The sequence below is a fragment of the Cebus imitator genome, unplaced genomic scaffold (genome assembly GCF_001604975.1).
Source record: "Cebus imitator isolate Cc_AM_T3 unplaced genomic scaffold, Cebus_imitator-1.0 Scaffold217, whole genome shotgun sequence".
Classification (NCBI taxonomy): domain Eukaryota; kingdom Metazoa; phylum Chordata; class Mammalia; order Primates; family Cebidae; genus Cebus; species Cebus imitator.
In genome coordinates, this window is record NW_016107532.1 from 2,275,159 (window position 1) to 2,295,417 (window position 20,259).

The 20,259-nt window shown below is 39.8% G+C and overlaps 1 protein-coding gene across 7 annotated transcripts in view; it reads left to right on the plus strand.

Moving 5' to 3' along the window:
- KANSL1 (KAT8 regulatory NSL complex subunit 1) overlaps nt 1-20,259 on the plus strand; it is a 215,256-nt gene that overhangs the window by 148,203 nt on the left and 46,794 nt on the right. For all 7 annotated transcript variants that reach the window (XM_017549282.2, XM_017549285.2, XM_037745984.1 and 4 more), the window contains one exon: nt 3,441-3,542. In XM_017549282.2, the coding sequence (XP_017404771.1) occupies nt 3,441-3,542 (102 nt within the window). The remainder of the gene's footprint in view (nt 1-3,440; nt 3,543-20,259) is intronic.

The following is a 20,259-nucleotide window of genomic DNA, read 5'->3' on the forward strand; positions in this document are numbered from 1 at the left end:
TGTAATCCCAGCACTTTGAGAGGCCAAAGCAGGCTGATTGCTTGAGTCCAGGAGTTTGAGACAATCCTGGGCAACATGGTGAAATTCTGCCTCTACCAAAAATTAGAAAAAGTTGAGTGTGGTGGCTTGAACCTGTAATCCTAGCACTTTGGGAGGTCGAGGCAAGTGGATTGTATGAGTCCAAGAGTTTGAGACCAGCCTGAGCAACTTGGTGAAACCCCATCTCTACCCTCTTCCCAAAAAAACCCCAAAATTAACTGGTGTGGTGGCATGCACTTGTTATCCCAGCTATTTATGGGGTTGAGGTGGGAGGATCACTTGAGCCCGGGAGGGGCAGGTTGCAGTGATTCATGACCACGCCATTGCCCTCCAGCCTGGGTGACAGAGCTTGACCCTATCTCAACAAACAAACTGAGGCAATAATAAGTGAAATAAATAATGTGGCTTAAGAGTCTGCTCTGGAAATGAGATTTAAATATGCAGAATGTAAGATAAAATCATCATGCTTTAGGAAGTCTGCCAGTGTGGATAAAGCCAGTAGGAACTCATTAACCAGGGACATTTTCTTGAAAGGAGATGGAACTTGTTGAAAATCTCTTTGGGGCCGGGCGCAGTGGCTCATGCCTGTAATCCCAGCCCTTTGGGAGGGCCAGGCAGGCAGATCATCAGAGATCAGGAGTTTGAGACCAGCCTGACCAACAGGGTGAAACCCTGTCTCTATTATTTAAAAAAAAAAAAAAAAAAAAAAATCTCTTTGGAAGGATAAATGCAATTTGGACTGATAAAATATAAAAATCAGTATGAATAGAGTCAGCTCATGTTTTAACCTTCTACTCTTAACCCCTACCTCCAGCAGCAACAACAGCTTCACATACATTGAAACATTTGTCTAGGAGATGATGAGATTGGTGTAACACTAACAAATATTTGGGGAGGCCGGGCGTGGTGGCTCATGCCTGTAATCCTAGCACTTTGGGAGGCTGAGGCGGGCGGATCATGAGGTCAGGAGTTCATGACCAGCCTGGCCAATATGGAGAAACTCCATCTCTACTAAAAATACAAAAATTAGCCAACTGTAGTGGCAAGGGCCTGTAGTCCCATCTACTTGGGTGGCTGAGGCAGGAGAATCAGTTGAACCCAGGAGGCAGAGGTTGCAGTGAGCCAAGATCGTGCCACCATACTCTAGCCTGCGTGATAGAGTGAGACTCCATCTCAAAAGAAAGAGAAGTATTTGGGGAAAGTAGTTGGAAATCAGTTTTTAAAAAAGTTAGGAATGGATTATGGGAAAATTTGAATACCAAGATGAGTTTTGGCTTGCTTTATTTAGGAACCAGAAAGGCAGTTTGGGCACTTAAGCAGGGAATAGCTGTTGAATACAACGTTTTGAGAAGGCAGTAGTGTACAAGATAGCTGTCTTTTGCAAATAGTTTTTACTTCAACGTGCTAAAGTTTGTAAGGTATATTTTATGCTTTTGATTTAGGGAAGAAAATATTTTGAAGCACAAGTTCTTAATAACCAGAGCAAATGTTTCTTGCTTACTGGTTAATGGCCTTTCTCTCTTTTCTGATGAATTCCAGTTCATTTTTTAAAAAAAATTTTTAGATGGAGTTTCACTCTTGTTTCCCAGGCTAGAGTGCAGTGGTGCAGTCTTGGCTCACTACATCCTCTGCCTTCTGAGTTCAAGTGATTCTCCTGCGTCAGGCTCCTGAGTAACTGAGACTATAGGCATGTGCAACGATGCTGGCTAATTTTTGTGTTTTTGGTAGATACAGGGTTTTACCATGTTGGCCAGGTCTCGAACTCCTGACCTCAGGTGATCCACCTACCTCAGCCTCCCAAAGTGCTGAGATTACAGGTGTGAGCCACCATACCGGCCTCTCCAGTTCATTTTTGATATAGGCTAAGTGTGGTCTTATTCCAGAATAGGTAGGCAGTGCTGCTTTTGCTTTCAGGAGAAAAATAGGTACATATTTCTTTTAAAAAACAAATAAAATTTCATTTTTTCTTTCTTAATGTTTTACCCTTTTTTCTGCATCCTGTATTTCATGTTTGTTTTTTAGTTAGAAGGACCCCAGGGATGGATCATCTGGTTTAATGGCTCCTAAGAGTCTGTTGTATGGCCTGGAAAGCTCAGACTAATACAGTCACAATCTCTAGGCCCCAAAATCTATCCTTAGGATGTTCTTTGAAGGATTGTGATGGAGAGCCCAAACTAATCAAGTCTAGTATTTTTCAACTTAAGAGTTTAGGGCCTACTAGGGGAGCTTTTGAAGAATAGTAGAATATTCAGCTCTGGGCATGGTGGTAGGCACCTGTCATCCCAGCTACTCCAGAGGCTGTGGGAGGATTGATCGAGCCCACTACTTTGAGATCAGCCTGGGTAACAGCTGGGGGGAGAGAGAGAGAGAGAGAGAGAGAGACCCACCTCCATGTACCCACCATGCCCTGCCCCCCTCCCACTTCCTTCCGTGGTAAAAGGGTAGACTGCCTGGCCCCTCCCCCAGAGGTACTGAGTAGATGTTGGATCTAAGCCATTATGGTTTGATAAGGTCCCCCAGGTGATTCTGATACAACACTTCCATTAAGAGCTTCTTAATCTAGTTAGATATCTATTTTCTAGACCAGAGAAAGAGACTGGGAAACCTGATCACTTGCATCCTAGTCTTTCAGTTATGTAGTGTCATAGCCTTATTTTCGTCATCTCTTCTTGTATATATGGTGTGTGTAGTATTTTGTTGTTTTCATAAAATAACTTCTGCCTTTATCAAGCCTGGCTCATTATACCTACTATGGGGAGGACTTGTGGGTTCATTTTCTTATTTCTTTTTATGTTTTTAATTGTTTTCTGGAATGAATTTCGAAAGGTCTGAATTTAAAATTGTCAAGCAGGAACTTAATCTGAAGTAATATTTATGCTTATGAAAAACAGGTGCCTTTGGGCCAGTTTTTAAGAAGCTCTTGGTTTCTGATAAATTGTAGGGAGTGTTCCACCTTTGTTTCACTCAATTTTGTTCAGGTATTGTTAGTGGAGCACATGATTAAGAATAGTAGCATTTTCAGCTTAGTAATTCGTAAACCACATTTGTTGACTAGAAAAACTGCATTGCTGCTGTTAATCTCGTAGAGTCTAGCAATATGGTATAAAGTGCCATAATCTGGTGATGATTTCAGATCTGAAAGATATGAATAAAGATGCTAAATGGCTGATGAGCCATGTGGTCAGAGCAGTCAGGTGCAAGAGAGGGGAACTTGGGTCTGTCTCCTTGAAATTACTCTTTGGGAAAACAAAGCTGCTGCTGGTGTAGTCTGTTTCCGAACCATAGGATAAGGAAGAGAGGACCTCTAGTACACCCCACCAGTCCTTTTGAGACTAATTCCTAAATTATATTTGAAATTAGTACTGCTCATTTATGCTGTTTTTCTCCTCTCTGTCCTGCAGGGGTTGATAGTTCTTGGAGAGGCACCTCCCCCAGAGCATGCAACAGACTTATTTCTTCCACTTAGTTCTGAGGTGAAGACAGATCATGGGACTGATAAATTGGTAAGTATAAATGATAGAAAGGGTGAAATGCATGAGAATTCAGTGTGTTGCCTTAGCACACCGTTTCTTCTCTGTAACTAGGATCCTTGCATTGGCAGAAGGAGGGGAACCCTATCTAATTTTATTACTTTTGGCATTTTAAGATCTGAATTCCTGAATATGCAACCTAGGGCCCCTTCTGTAGCTGTGTAGCTGACCATAGGATTAAAAGTAGCTCCAACTCTCAAGACACTACAGCCAGAGCAAGTAAGGCATTATGGAGTAGCATTGGGAATCAGGAAACCTGGGTTTGGCTCGGACACCTTTGAGACTTAAGATAATCTTTCTGGGCCACTCTCATATACAGAGCCTTTTCATTAAAAGGTTTGACCAGAGGTTAAACTCACAAGAACACTGGAAATGATCCCTATGGGTGATTGACTTTTCTTCTGTAATGAGTATTATACTGTCATTTTCTGTTTCCTTCTGTATCTTAGCTTTACCATGATTCCTTCTCTTTCCCAGTTTCTCTCAATACTGTAGTTAATTTTAGAGCACTTGTTTATTTCTTTCACTTTTTTACTTTGCCCAAAAGGTTACTGTGTTTTATGGATATTCATATTTCCTAAGTCTCCATAACTTAATTTGAAATTCCAAAGTCCCACAACGGTAGTTTATTGTTTTGATTATGCTTCAAATAATAAGGCTAGTACGAAGTGCTGGCTTTTTAAATGGCGAGTTACGGAAGCTGTTCTTTTATCTGCAAATAAACTAACTTTATAGTTGTCTCTTATTTATTTTTATCATTGTTAGCAGGCACTCATGATGTGGTGGAAACTAACTTTTCTCTAAGGCAGACATTTGAGATGTTTAGATCTTAGAAAGATCTCTCACCTAGTTTTGAAAGCCAGCCACTGTTGCTAGAGATAAATGCGAAGGCATGAAAAGATTGATAGTTCTTAACTGGAAAGTAGTTTTGAATAAGTTAAAGAGTAGAATGCCAGGCCGGGCGCGGTGGCTCACGCCTGTAATCCCAGCACTTTGGGAGGCCGAGGCGGGTGGATCATGAGGTCAAGAGATCGAGACCATCCTGGTCAACATGGTGAAACCCCGTCTCTACTAAAAATACAAAAAATTAGCTGGGCATGGTGGTGCGTGCCTGTAATCCCAGCTACTCAGGAGGCTGAGGCAGGAGAATTGCCTGAACCCAGGAGGCGGAGGTTGCGGTGAGCCGAGATCGCGCCATTGCACTCCAGCCTGGGTAACAAAAGTGAAACTCCGTCCCAAAAAAAAAAAAAAAAAAGAGTAGAATGCCAAATTTTGCTACTATTCCAGTCTATAATGTAAGTTTATTGTATGCTATTTATAGAATTTTAAGAAAAGTTATTAATGAAACTTTCAGTGAATGATCTAACCAGGGTGAAAATTATTAAGTGGGAAAGAAAACAGATAAATTGGTGGTATGGGTACAGGAAACATGACACATGAGGCATATGTGTTAGGGAGTAAGTTCTATATAGATACTTATATATTTGTATATAGAATTTAGGGATTCCAAACTTTTTTGAGTGACCTCGCTATAGTCATGTTTTCTCTCACCTCAGCACTTCTGAAGGATGGGGCATAACGGTCCCTCCTTGTGTTACTGATTTTCATTGTCTTAGAAAAATCCACAAGCTGTCCATAAGTCATGTGTGTACGGATAAATGCTTCTATGAAATAAGACTCCTTTTGAACAAAGAGGATGTACTCTTGGAAATAGAGAATGTAAAAAGCAGTTGAGAGTTATTCTCTAGAGTTCTGAAACATGCCATTTATCTTCCCCACTTTCTTATTCTCTTTCTTTAGCAAATAGCAGTTTGCTTTTCCCTGCTTAAGAAAAATTAATGGGCCAAGAAGGACAAACTTGGAATCTGTGCATATTACTAGGTAAATTACTCAAGAATGTCAACAAAATTTCAGACAAAAAGTATTCCCAGGAGGAGATAAGAGCATTCTGAGTCCATGTGCCCCAGGGCTTCTAGAATTCAATAGTCACAGCTTCATGGGCTTGTATGTTATCAGAGGATGGAGTTCTGGACTGCCAAGTAGGTAGAAGTTGAAGGAGGGAATAGTGGCAAAGAGGAAGTTATGGGAGATGGGTAGGGCATAGGGCCACAGTCTGTTTGGACCCCTTTGGGATCTTTGTGCTCACCCCAGAACTGCGCGTTTAGGGAAGATTTTGTAGGTCCTAGTGGAAAGCAACAATTGGAATGCTGAAGGAGCTTAGCAGCAAAGATAGTCATTGCCTGATGCAGGAAAGACAGAATTTGGAGTCTGAATTCTAACTAGACTTAAGGCTTTTCATCGAAAACAATAAAGGCTAATGCTTAAAGGGTTAAAGAATGTTTCCCAGGACTAAGGCATTCAACATAGGATTAAGGAGGGAACCAAAATAGACCCCATTATACATTATGAAAACATAAAACTAACTCCACAAAATCAAGGTAACCAATTAGTAGTAGGATGCCTGTTAGAACAAAAATCAACACTCTTTAGGAAACGCTAACTAAATCCAGAGTCTCTACAATATTGTCTCTGTACAATAGAACATTATTATATATATGAATAAACAGAAGAATATGATTCTTAGTCATGAGGGAAAAGAGAAAAAAATGAGATGAAAACTTTGGGAAGCCAAGGCAAAGTGGATCACCGGAGGTCAGGAGTTCAAGACCAGTCTGGCCAACGTGGTGAAACCCTGTCTCTACTAAAAATACAAAAATTAGCTGGGCATGGTGGCGGGCGCCTGTAATCCCAGCTACTCAGTAGGCTGAAGCAGGAGAATTGCTTGAACCCAGAGGCAGAAGTTGTGAGCCAACATCATGGCACTGCACTCCAGCCTGGGCAACAGAGTGAGACTCCGTCTCAAAAAATAAATAAATAAAAAATCATGAAACTTTGAGAATAATAACCATGAGAACTACATTTTAGTTGAAGTCATGAACATCAAAGGTGAAGACAACCTTATTCCTGAGCTGTGATGCAGTCTAAAAAAATAGGAGAAAAAAAAAAAAGAAAACCAATGCCTAATAGCATCACACTATTTGGTGAAAGTGCTTTTCTTTTTTTTGGCCTACAATTAGGAGCAATATATATTCTAAAAACATTGTAGGCTAGGCACAGTGGCTCATGCTTGTAATCCTAGCACTCTGGGAGGCCAAGGTGGGCAGATCGCTTGAGCCTCAGAGACCAGCTTGGGAAATGTGGCAAAAACCCCATCTCTACAAAAAAATACAAAAATGGGCATGATGTGGGGGTGTGCGCCTGTAGTCCCCACTACTTGGGAAGCTGAGGTGAGAGAATTGCTTGACCCAGATGGTGGAGGTTGCACTGAGCTAAGAACACGCCACTGCCCTCCAGCCTGGGCGATAGAATGAGACCCTGCCTCCTCAAACGAAAACATTGTACTCTGTCTTGGCTACTGCAGTATAGTGAGAAAGGAGCAATGGAAGGCATGGAAATTGGAAAAGACAGGGCAAAACTGCCTGTATTTGCAGATATGATACATAGAAAAATGCATGGAATTGCCCAAACCTGTGAGAATTATAAATTTAGCCAAGGTCTCCAGATACAGGGTCAATATATAAAAATCAATTCTTTTTATTTATTAGAGCAAACAATTGAAGAATGACCCTGAGAAACAGTTCCATTTTCAGTAGCATCAGGAAACATAGAATACTTAGGAATAAATCTAACAAAAGACATTAATGATTTTATTACTGAAACCATAAAACTTATGAAGAAGATTACGTAAGTGAATGGGGACATATCCTATATTTGTGTGTTAGAAGAGTCAATGTTAGACACATAGATTCAGTGCAAACCCAGTGAAAAAAATCCCAGCAAGGTTTGTTTTATTTTGTGTTGTTTTTAGTAACAATTGAAAATTGATTTTCAAATAGAAGTATAAAGTACTTTCAGTAGCCTTTTTTTGTTGTTGGTGGTGGTGGGGAGACAAAGTCTTGCCCTATCACCCAGGTGATCTGGGCTCACTGCAACCTCCACCTCCCGGGCTCAAGTGATTCTTCTTCCTCAGCTTCCCAAGTAGCTGGGATTACAGGTGTGTGCCACCACACTCAGTAGTTTTTGTAATTTTAGTAGAGATGGGGTTTCATCATGTTGGCCAGGCTTGTCTCGAACTCATGACTTCAAGTGATCTGCCTGCATCGACCTCCCAAAGTGTTGGGATTACAAGTGTGAGCCACTGCACCCGGCCAATAGATAAAACTTTTTTTCTTGAGATGAAGTTTTGCTCTTGTTTCCCAGGCTGGAGCGCAATGGCGTGATCTCCACTCACCGCAGCCTCCGCCTCCTGGGTTCAAACGATTCTTCTGCCTTAGCCTCCCAAGTACCTGGAATTACAGGCATGTGCCACCACGCCTGGCTAATTTTGTATTCTTAGTAGAGAGGTTTCTCCATGTTGGTCAGGCTGGTCTTGAACTCCCGACCTGAGGTGATCCACCCGCCTCAGCCTCCCAGAGTGCTGGGATTATAGGCATGAGCCACTGCACCCAGCCCAAAACAATTTTTAAAAGCAAGAACGAAATTGGAGAGTCATGCTCTACTCACACTACCTGATTTCCAGGCTTCTTTAAGATGCATAATATGCTTTTAACAATGTTTGATGAATAATGAAAGTTAGTAAAAGCTCATTGTTATTGTTCCAGACTCTGTCCTTCGTGTCTGAAAAACACTGTAAGTAGAACCAGGTATCTGTCTTTTCTTGAATGCTTATTTGTCCAACAAACATATCATGGGAGTACTGGAGTGAGTCAGCCAAGGTAGCTTCCTAGGGAAGGATGTACTTCGTTCTGAGTCTTATGGACTTGCTGAAGGGTGGTGTAGGGAGTTCCAGCAGGGAGTAATGTGTAATGCAGCAGAGGCTTGAAAGAGCCTGGCATTATCGGGGGACTGCAAATGCTTTGATGGAGTGTTGGATGTTTCAGCCAATTCAGAATGGATTCTGTATTTATTTTAAAAAGTGAGTACTTTATCCTGTAACTGATAGGAACCTGTAAACAGATTTACACATGAATGAAGTTTGTTTTATTAATGCTAGATGCATTTTTTTCTTCTTTTAACATATGATTTTAGGCTGGGCATGGTGACCTAAAAATCCCATCATTTTGGGAGGCTGAGGCAGTTGGATCACATGAGGTCAGGAGTTCAAGACCAGCTTGGCTAACATGGTGAAACCCCGTCTCTACTAAAAATACAAAAATTAGCCAGGTGTGGTACCACACACCTGTAATCCCAGCTGCTTGGGAGGAGGTTGCATTGAGCCAAGACTGGACCACTGCACTCCAGCCTGGTCTACCGAGCAAGACTGTGTCATTCATAAATTAATTAATTAATTAATTAATAGACACAAAAAGGTTGAAATATTAGTGCACAGAGTCTCCGTATAATTTTCACCCAGCTCCCCCTAATGGTAACACATATTGCCACAATAATCATTGTATGATGGTGAGAACCACAAAATTAATATTGATTAACATCGTAATTAACATTGAACTAATACAAAGTAATAGACATACTTTATTTGAATTTTTGTGTTGTTTTCTTATTAACGTTCTTTCTGTTGTCCAGAATCTGTCATTGCTTTTACTTTTCACATGTCTAAGTGTCCTTCAATATGTGAGAGTTCTCAGTTTTTGTCTTTTCGTGACTTGGATACAAGAATTTCTGGTCAGTTATTTTGTATAGTGTTCCACAGATTGTTGTTTTCTCCTTCTTAGAAGTTACGGATTTTTTTACAGAACGCCACAGAAGATATCATACCCTTCTCTACACCACATTGGGGGTTCATGATGTTGACTCGTCTTTCTGATAGCGATGATAGGTTTGTTCCCTTGGTTAAGGTGGTCCCTGACAGGTTTCTCCTCTGTAAAATTAGCAATTTTCCCTTTGTAGCAAATGACAATAGACAGGTTTATTGATTTTGAGATAGGGTTTCACTGTGTCACCCAGGCTGGACTGCAGTGGTGCAGTCACTTACTGCACTCTTCAACTCACCTAATAGTGATGATAGGTTTGTTTTCTTGGTTGAGGTGGCCCCTGACAGGTTTCTTCTCTGTAAAATTAGTAATTTTCCCTTTGTAATAAACGACAACAGACAGATTTATTTATTTATTTTGAGGTAGGGTCTCTGTCACCCAGGCTGGAGTGCAATGGCATACTCACTTACTCGCTGCACTCTTCAGCTCACTCTCAAGCTCCCAAGTAGCTGGAATCACAGGCATGTGCCACCACGTCTGGCTAATTTTGTTTTTTGTTTTTGTAGTGACAGGGTTTTCCCATTTTGCTCAGGCTGGAATAAATGACTGTCTTATAGCGAGACACTATGAAACTATTCTGTTGCTAATTATATTTTTACCTGCAGCAGTTATTGCTGTGTGCTGAAGGGTGATCGTTCGTTCTTTCTCCTTCCTTCCTTCCTTCCTTCCTTCCTTCCTTCCCTCCCTCCCTCCCTCCCTCCCTCCCTCTCTCCCTCTTTCTTTTATTTCTTAATATATTCCTGGATTCATTTTATTTATTTATTTTTATTTTTTAATTGCATTTTAGGTTTTGGGGTACATGGGAAGAACATACAAGATTGTTGCATAGGGACACACGTGGTAGTGTGATTTGCTGCCTTCCTCCCCTTCACCTGTATCTGGCATTTCTCCCCCTGCCCTCTCTCCCCAACTCCCCACCCTCCGCTGTCCCTCCCTTATTTCCCCTCAACAGACCCCAGTGTGTAGTGCTCCCCTCCCTGTGTCCATGTGTTCTTATGGTTCAACACCCGCCTATGAGTGAGAAAATGCGGTGTTTGATTTTCTGCTCTTGTGTCAGTTTGCTGAGAATGATGGTTTCCAGGTTCATCCATGTCCCTACAAAGGACACAAACTCATCGTTTTTGATGGCTGCTTAATATTCCATGGTGTATATATGTGCCACATTTTCCCTGTCTGGTCTATCATCAATGGGCATTTGGGTTGGTGCCAGGTCTTTGCTGTTGTAAACTGTGCTGCAGTGAACATTCATGTGCATGTGTCCTTACAGTAGAACGATTTATAATCCTTTGGATATATACCCAGTAATGGGATTGCTGGGTCAAATGGAATTTCTATTTCTAGGTCCTTGAGGAATCGCCACACCGTCTTCCACAATGGTTGAACTAATTTACACTCCCACCAACAGTGTAAAAGTGTTCCTGTTTCTCCACATCCTCTCCAGCATCTATTGTCTCCAGATTTTTTAATGATTGCCATTCTGACTGGCGTGAGATGGTATCTCAATGTAGTTTTGATTTGCATTTCTCTAACGACCAGTGATGATGAGCATTTTTTCATGTTTGTTGGCCTCATGTATGTCTTCTTTTGTAAAGTGTCTGTTTGTTCATATCCTCCACCTACTTTTGAATGGGCTTGTTTGTTTTCTTCTTGTAAATCTGTTTTAGTTCTTTGTAAATTCTGGGTATCAGCCCTTTGTCAGACGAGTAGACTGCAAAATTTTTTTCCCGTTCTGTTGGTTGCCGATTCACTCTAATGATTGTTTCTTTTGCCGTGCAGAAGCTGTGGAGCTTGATTAGGTCCCATTTGTCTATTTCGGCTTTTGTTGCCAATGCTTTTGGTGTTTTGGTCATGAAATCCTTGCCTACGCCTATGTCCTGAATGGTTTTGCCTAGATTTTCTTCTAGGGTTTTTATAGTATTAGGTCGTATGTCTAAGTCTTTAATCCACCTGGAGTTTATTTTAGTGTAAGGTGTCAGGAAGGGGTCCAGTTTCTGCTTTCTGCACATGGCTAGCCAGTTTTCCCAACACCATTTATGAAACGGAATCATTTCCCCATTGCTTGTTTTTGTCTGGTTTGTCAAAGATCAGATGGTTGTAGATATGTTGTGTTGCCTCCAAGACCTCTGTTCTGTTCCATTGGTCTATATCTCTGTTTTGGTACCAGTACCATGCTGTTTTGATTACTGTAGCCTTGTAGTATAGTTTGAAGTCCGGTAGTGTGATGCCTCCTGCTTTGTTCTTTTTGTTTAGAATTGACCTGGCTATGCAGGCTGTCCTTTGGTTCCATATGAAGTTTAAGGTGTTTTTTTCCAGTTCTGGGAAGAAGGTCATTGGTAGCTTGATGGGGATAGCGTTGAATCTGTAAATTACTTTGGGCAGTATGGCCATTTTCATGATATTGATTCTTCCTAACCATGAACATGGAATGTTTCTCTGTTTGTGTCCTCTCTTATTTCATTGAGCAGTGGCTTGTAGTTCTCCTTGAAGAGGTCCTTTACATTCCTTGTTAGTTGTATTCCTAGGTATTTTATTCTCTTTGTAGCAATTGTGAATGGCAGTTCGTTCCTGATTTGGCTATCTTTAAGTCTGTTATTGGTGTATAGAAATGCTTGTGATTTTTGCACATTGATTTTGTATCCTGAGACTTTGCTGAAGTTGCTTACCAGTTTCAGGAGATTTGGGGCTGAGAGGATGGGGTATTCTAGATATACAATCATGTCATCTGCAAATAGAGACAATTTGACTTCCTCCTTTCCTATTTGAATGCCCTTTATTTCTTTTTCTTGCCTGATTGCTCTGGCTAGAACTTGCAGTACTATATTGAGTAGGAGTGGTGAGAGAGGGCGTCCTTGTTTAGTGCCAGACTTCAAAGGGAATGCTTCCAGTTTTTGCCCATTCAGTGTGATATTGGCTGTTGGTTTGTCGTAAATAGTTTTTATTATTTTGAGATACGTTCCGTCAATACCTAGTTTATTGAGGGTTTTTAGCATAAAGGGCTGTTGAATTTTGTCAGAGACCTTCTCTGCATCAATTGAGATAATCATGTGGTTTTTGTCTTTGGTTCTGTTTATGTGGTGAATTACGTTTATAGACTTGCATATGTTGAACCAGCCTTGTATCCCCGGGATGAATCCTACTTGATCATGGTGGATAAGCTTTTTGATGTGCTGTTTGCAGTCGGCTTGCCAGTATTTTATTGAAGATTTTTGCATCTATGTTCATCATGGATAGTGGCCTGAAGTTTTCTTCTCTTATTCTGTGCCGGGTTTTGGTATCAGGATGATGTTGGTCTCATAAAATGATTTGGGAAGGATTCCCTCCTTTTGAATTATTTGGAATAGTTTCAGAAGGAATGGTACCAGCTCCTCTTTGTATGTCTGGTAGAATTCGGCTGTGAACCCGTCTGGACCTGGGCTTTTTTTGGGTGGTAAGCTCTTAATTGCTGCATCAGCTTCAGATCTTGTTATCGGTCTATTCAGGGTTTCAACTTCTTCCTGTTTTAGGCTTGGGAGGAGGCAAGTGTCCAGGAATTTATCCATTTCTTCCAGGTTTACTAGTTTATGTGCATAGAGTTCTTTGTAATAATCTCAGATGATGGTTTGAATTTTTGTGGAATCTGTGGTGATATCCCCTTTATCGTTTTTTATTGCATCAATTTGGTTATTCTCTCTTTTCTTTTTTATTAATCTGGCTAGTGGTCTATTTTATTGATCTTTTCGAAAAACCAGCTCCTGGATTTATTGGTTTTTTGAAGTGTTTTTTGTGTCTCTGTCTCCTTCAGTTCTGCTCTGATCTTAGTTATTTCTTGTCTTCTGCTAGGTTTTGAGTTTTTTTTGATCTTGCTCCTATAGTTCTTTCAATTTTGACGATAGGGTGTCGATTTTAGATCTCTCCTTGTTTCTCATGTGGGCATTTATTGCTGTATATTTTCCTCTAGACACTGCTTTAAATGTGTCCCAGAGATTCTGGTATGTTGTGCCTTCGTTCTCGTTGGTTTCGAAGAACATCTTTATTTCTGCCTTCATTTCATTGTTTATCCAGTCAATATTCAAGAGACAGTTGTTCAGTTTCCATGAAGCTGTGCAGTTCTGAGTTAGTTTCTGAATTCTGAATTCTAACTTGGTTGCACTGTGGTCTGAGAGAGTGTTTGTTATGATTTCCATTCTTTTGCATTTGCTGAGGAGTGATTTACTTCCAAATATGTGGTCAATTTTAGAGTAGGTGTGATGTGGTGCTGAGAAGAATGTATATTCTGTGGATTTGGGGTGCAGAGTTCTGTAAATGTCTATTAGGTTTGCTTGGTCCAGGTCTGAGTTCAAGTCCTGGATATCCTTGTTAATTTTCTGTCTGGTTGATCTGTCTAATATTGACAATGGGATGTTAAAGCCTCCCACTATTATTGTGTGGGAGTCTAAGTCTCTTTGTAAGTCATTAAGAACTTGCCTTATGTATCTGGGTACTCCTGTATTGGGTGCGTATATATTTAGAATCATTAGCTGTTCTTGTTGCATTGATCCTTTTACCATTATGTAATGTCCTTCTTTGTCTCTTTTGATGTTTGTTGCTTTAAAGTCTATTTTATCAGAGATGAGAATTGCAACTCCTGCTTTTTTTTGCTCTCCATTTGCTTGGTAAATCTTCCTCCATCCCTTTATTTTCAGCCATTTTGTATCCTTGCATGTGAGATGGGTTTCCTGGATACAGCACACCGATCGATGGGTTTTGGCTTTTTATCCAATTTGTCAATCCGTGTCCTTTGATTGGCACATTTAGTCCATTTACATTTAGGGTTAATATTGTTATGTGTGAATTTGATATTGCCATTTTGGTGCTAGCTGGGCGTTTTGCCCTTTAGTTGAGCTGGTACTTGTTGTTCCTTTATATGTGTAGAGCCTCTTTCAAGAGCTCTCATAGAGCTGGCCTGGTGGTGACGAAATCTCTGAGTACTTGCATGTTCCCAAAGGATTTTATTTTTCCTTCACTTATGAAGCTTAGTTTGGCTGGATAGGAGATGCTGGGTTGAAAGTTCTTTTCTTTAAGGATGTTGAATATTGGCCCCCACTCTCTTCTGGCTTGTAGGGTTTCTGCTGAGAGATCTTCTGTGAGTCTGATGTGCTTCCCTTTGTGGGTAACCCGACCTTTCTCTCTGGCTACCCTTAGCATTTTCTCCTTCATTTCAACCCTGGTGAATCTGATGATTTTGTGCCTTGGGGTTGCTCTTCTTGAGGAATATCTTTGTGGTGTTCTCTGTATTTCCTGGACTTGAATATTGGCAACTGTTCTACTTTCTACCTGTATTAAATGGAATTCTGTTAGGAAGAGGTGCCTCTCCGCTCATTCATTCATTCATTCATTCATGGACTCACTTCTCAATATCAGAATGCATTCATGGATGTTAATTTTATTTAATGGATAATAACCTATTACTTTTACTCAGTTGCTCCATTTATCTCAACTTTGGGTACTGGATGCTGTTTCAGATTGGCTCCTGTGTCCTGTTAGCATGTGTCGCTCACATTTTGAAATACTCACTTTCTACCACCAGATGTTCCAGGTTCGTCTTGTGCCTATTCCAGCTCAGGTTCCTTTTATTAGAAACTGAAATATGAGTAATAGTTGTGCTCATTGTTACTTCAGGTCACTGCTTCTAGGATGTCGCAAAAGGCAAAGCAAGGAAACGTGTCTGTGCTCACATTTGCATACACACCTATATTTCTGTATCTACTTACGTGTGTGTGTGTTAAAAACCATAAGTTCATACCAGTTCAACACAGCAGCCTTCCCCCTTATTGATGTTTGTTTAATCCTATTACCTATATAGTCTCACAATTGTTATCTAGTACCCATGAGAAATACATTTACTAACTAGAGTACAGTATTTTTGTATAGTATGTTAATTGTCATACAGTCAAAATACAGTTTTCTGAAGTTGCATAGGTTAGTTATTTTCTTCCACCAAATCTATCAGTATGGTTATGTTATTTTGTAATACAGTTAGGTTCATTTGTTACTACAGTAGTCCCTTGTTGCCCCCATTGCTGGTTTTGTTTTTATATGTGAAACATTACTGTCGTCCTGAAAGCTGTACATTCTCTCTTCTTTATATCGTATTCTCACTCAACCTCCTGTAGGTTAGCAGTTTCAATACGTTTTGGATTATCTTTCCTGTATTTTTTTTTTGCAGCGATGAGCAGACACGTATATGTATTTTTAAACCCTCTTGGGTAAATATTTTTTAAAATACTAGATTTAAAGCTAAGGAGGGTTTTGTTTAGCAAAAGCATTGCTCCTATGGCAGTTAACAAGTAACCAATACATTATTTGTGTGTTAGTTTCTTTTTATAAAATGATCTTGCTCCTTTACCCTTCCTTACTCATTCTACTTTACAGAAGTGATGAGAGAAACAAGTGAACTATTAAATGAAGAGCTAATGCCCTCTCAGAAGAAAGGCATGCTAAAAATATAAGCTATTGCTTTTTCTTTTTACATAGTCCAAGATACATCTTGATTCCATTGGTTTAAGCAGGAATACTCTTCCTTGAAGTTTGCAGTCACTAGGGACAGTGAGTGGTTCATTGGCCTGAGAAAGAGAAAGTAAAGGGATAGCTATTGGCTGAGAAATATTTGACCTACAGTGTTAGAAAACACTGACAAATTAGGTCTCTTTTTTTTTTTTGAGATGGAGTTTTGCTCTTGTTGCCCAGCCTGGAGTGCAGTGGCACGATCTTGGCTCACTACAACCTCCGCCTCCCAGGTTTAAGCGATTCTCCTGCCTCAGCCTCCCGAGTAGCTGGGATTACAGGCATGTACCACCATGCCTGGCTAATTTTGTGTTTTAAGTAGAGACGGGTTTCGCCATGTTGGACAGGCTGGTTTCGAAATCCTGGCCTAAAGTGATCCACCCGCCTTGGGCTCCCAAAGTGCTGGGATTACAGGTGTGAGCCACCATGCCTGGCCAGACAGGTTAGGTCTTTTAGAATAAATTGGGCTTTGGATAAGTAAGTTAAATAATAAGAATTTAAAGAATGTTTTTTTGCAATTGCTGTATTTCTTATGTTTTAGATAGGTATTTTCAAGTGCCAGTAAACAAATCTTAGGTTTAGGAACCATTGGATTTATAACAGCATTATGTTAATCAAAACTTTAAAAAAGAAAGAGTTCAAAATTGTTCTCATGTGATTATATAGATTTTCTTTTATCCTCAACCTGCATAAATAGGAAAGTGAGGCACATAGTCCCACATATGTAGAAATTAAAGCCTAGGCAATAACTTGGTGAAAATGAAATTTTCAGAACATTTCACTCCTTGTTTAGTACAATTTTATAGCTGTGGTGCTAGCTAATGGAAATGGCTGGTATACTATTTATAGGCCAGCACTATTTTGGTGAATTTAAGCGAAATTATGCTCAGTATCATTGAAATGGGGGCAGGGTTGGGTTTGAGACCTGAAATCATTCATACAAAGTCAAAAACTATTTTAAGCCAGGAATAAAAGCTGAATTCCTCTCATTCAGTTTGCCTTCTCTTTCCATTTTAATGTTTGTCAGAAAGGGAAAACTAACCAAAACTGAACTGTTGACTTTTCTAGCCAAACAAATGTGATACATTTAAAAAATGATATTGCAAGCAGGTGTGACATGGCATTCATTAATTGAATAACTTAAGTAAAAATACATACATATTTGCAGGTAGAGTTTAATTTTGTGTGCTTTTAAGTGTGTAGTTTTTTGTTTTTACCCTTTAACCCTCTCTATTTTTTGGTAAAACACATCTAGTAGACATTGGTTCTTAGACCGTGGAAAAAACCACCCCCATGGAAACTATTTAGTCTTAGCTTTTTATTCAAGGCCTCTTTGCCATGCTTACTTGGTCTGGCTCACAGAGTGGAGTAATGAATCAGAAGCCTGGTTTATGTGAATAACAAATTCGAATCTCATTGCTGTGCTAGTAATTTTATGGTGTACACCTGGCCCTTTCAATTAGGGGAAAAAACAATTCAGCAACTCTCCTTGCTACCTGTTAAGATTGCTCCAAAAGATAATCCCCTAGGGCCCTGCTTTGGAGAGGAGGGGATTACAGAGGCACTGTATCTACCACTTTAGCTTTTCTACTCTTTTCTTTCTGGCTGTGGGATTCGTAAACGCTGAGTCCATCTGAACATCAAACAAAATTCAAACGGAAGCTTCAGTGATAATCCCTATTCTCTAGGTAGGAGAGTCTTAAGTTCTTTCATCCTTTCTGCAGTTGCCTGTTGGATAACAGATATCTGAGTCATGCTTTAGTTTTCTGAAAACACTAATGATGTAAACCACTGCAGTAGTAATAAGCTGAAATTAGTATGCAGATTTAATATTTTCTGAAGTGTTTGTTAATGTTTCTCTATCCTCTGTGTTTGCAGCCTTTTAGACTGCAGGATAGGAAGTGTTCATTTTGTCTCAAGGAAGAGTGCGTGCGTTTAAGGAGCTAGGTGAAATTACCTCTGTTTGTGTGTTAGGTTTTTCTTTTTCCAAATGTAACACGATGATTGGGGTTTATATTTTAGGCTCTTTGCCTTAATGCTGGGTTGGTGGATGTGTCCAAATGCCTGCTTTTGGACATTAGCTTGATTACAGAACTTCCCAAGGTCTTAAGCAGATTCTTCCTGAATATACAGTGCTTCCTTGTGTGTGGCTGGGAATGCAGTCTAGCCACAATCCCTTTTTGATGTTTATGCTCTGGATCTCTGTATACTTCTGTGCTTGACAACATTTCTGGGTTAATAATGTGTTGCCTGTTGACTTCAGTTTTGATTTGGGGGCTGAATTACTCCAGGAAAATTCAGATTTCTATAAAAAGATCAGTAACATTCATATTAAAGATGAATAGCATTTATATACGCCTGCAGGCATGAGAAACGAGACAGTTTGTTACAGCAGTAGTAGTTAGCTATGGATGGTGACATTACTGGTCACCTTTAGACTAGTATCATATTCTGCTTTAGACTTTCTATAAGAAAGATAAATGTTTTAAAAAGAGACTTTGTTAGAGAATGGTAACATTTTATCTTGACAAGTATCCTTGCAATTAAATCTCATAATCGTTACCAGAAAAACTTAATCAAATGGAGAGTCAACCCATTATTTAAACATAATGCATTCTAAAACATGTAGATACATAAACCAGATCACTGACATAATTTAATGCTGAAAGCTATATTTTAAGTGAATGTAAAATTGACAGAAGTTCTTAAGGTTGGTATTTTAACAAAAAACTCACAGTAACAGCATTTTTCTATTGAAAGGAAACTTCTTCATCTATATGAGAACTTCAGAAATCTAGAAAACCTGTAACGTGCCTGACGTTACACATCTGTTAGTTAATGCCAATCTGAATCTTTTTATTTTTCTGGTTCTTTGTCAATTCATATTTGTTTAGCCTTTTTGAGGTTTCCCCTGTATAGTAAATCCTTACTAGCATTCAAGGGGGGTTTTGGGGGTTTGTGGGGTTTTTAAAAACATAAAACTATTACCTAAAATGTGAAGAAAATTTCAGAATAGTTTTACAACTGTAACACTCTTTGTCTTGTCATTATCTATGTATGTGTATTTTTAGTCACTACAACTGTATTAAACTGTATTTTTTCTCTCTAAATCTCTTGCATAAGAGAAGAAATACCCTTTATGGTTCTTTTTAATATTTTGATTTGGTGTACCACAACTTGTATCTATAGTTATAATACTTATAACTATTGAATGTATTTAGATTATTGATATCATTGCAGTGACCATTTTTGTGAATAAGATTTTTGGGGGTATGTTTGTCGAATTACTTCTTTAGGGTAGATTCTTAAAAATTGGTAGATTCTTAAGAATATTTTGTCAGAAGATAGGAATATCCTTATACTTGCTGCTTAATACCATGTTGCTTTCCAAGGGAAATCTATATAGAGCTTAATTAAGCAATGTGTCTATGCCAAATTTACTATAATTTTTGACAGCATTAACTAATAATTATTGAAGATATTTGTGATACCTTAGTAGATGTACAGGATATCCAACAAAGAAGACAGCATTTTCTCAGTGTTCACTCATTGTAGCATACTTACATAACTTGTCTGTGTATATCGTATGATCTGGATTTTAGGATAAGTTGTATTGAAACTTTTAGATTATTCTCCCAGTCTCCTCTCCTCTTCTCATCCCCTCCCCCGCTTCCTCCCGCTTTTTCGAGACAGTCTCTCTCTGTCTCCCAGGCTGCAGTGCAGTGGCACGATCTTGGCTCGCTGCAACCTCCGCCTCCTGGGTTCAAGTGATTCTTGTGCCTCAGCCTCCCAAAGAGTTGGGATTACAGACCTGTGTCACAATGCCCAGCTAATTTTTTTTAGTAGAGACGGTGATTTCACCATGTTGGCCAGGCTGGTCTCAAACTTCTGACCTCAGGTGATTCACCTCCTTCCAGGACCTGAAAATGCTGAGATTACAGGCGTGAGCTACTGCGCCCAGCTTCAATCTGTTCTTTTTCGATGCTTGTTTAGGGCTACTTTCAGGTTCAGTCTTTTGGTATTTTCTCCTTGAGGGGAGCTGAGGGGGTTTAAAGACCAAAAAAATCAGCAATGTTGAGAAGAATTTCAGCCTCAAAATATTTACCTTGAAATTTGCTGGTAGCATTTATAGGAAGGAGAACTTTAGAAGGTCCAGAGTCAGTTCAAGTGTAAGGAGACAGGTGTGTTGGCTCACATGCCTGTAATTCCAGCACTTTGGGAGGCCTAGGAGGGTGGATCATTCGAGGTTAGAAGTTCAAGACCAGTTACTCAGGAGGCCAAAGCAGTAGAGCTGCTTGAACCTGGGAGACAGAGGCTACATAAACTGAGATCATGCCACTGTGCTCCAGCCTAGGCAAGAGAGCAAGACTTCGTCTCAAAAAAAAAAAAAAAAAGTG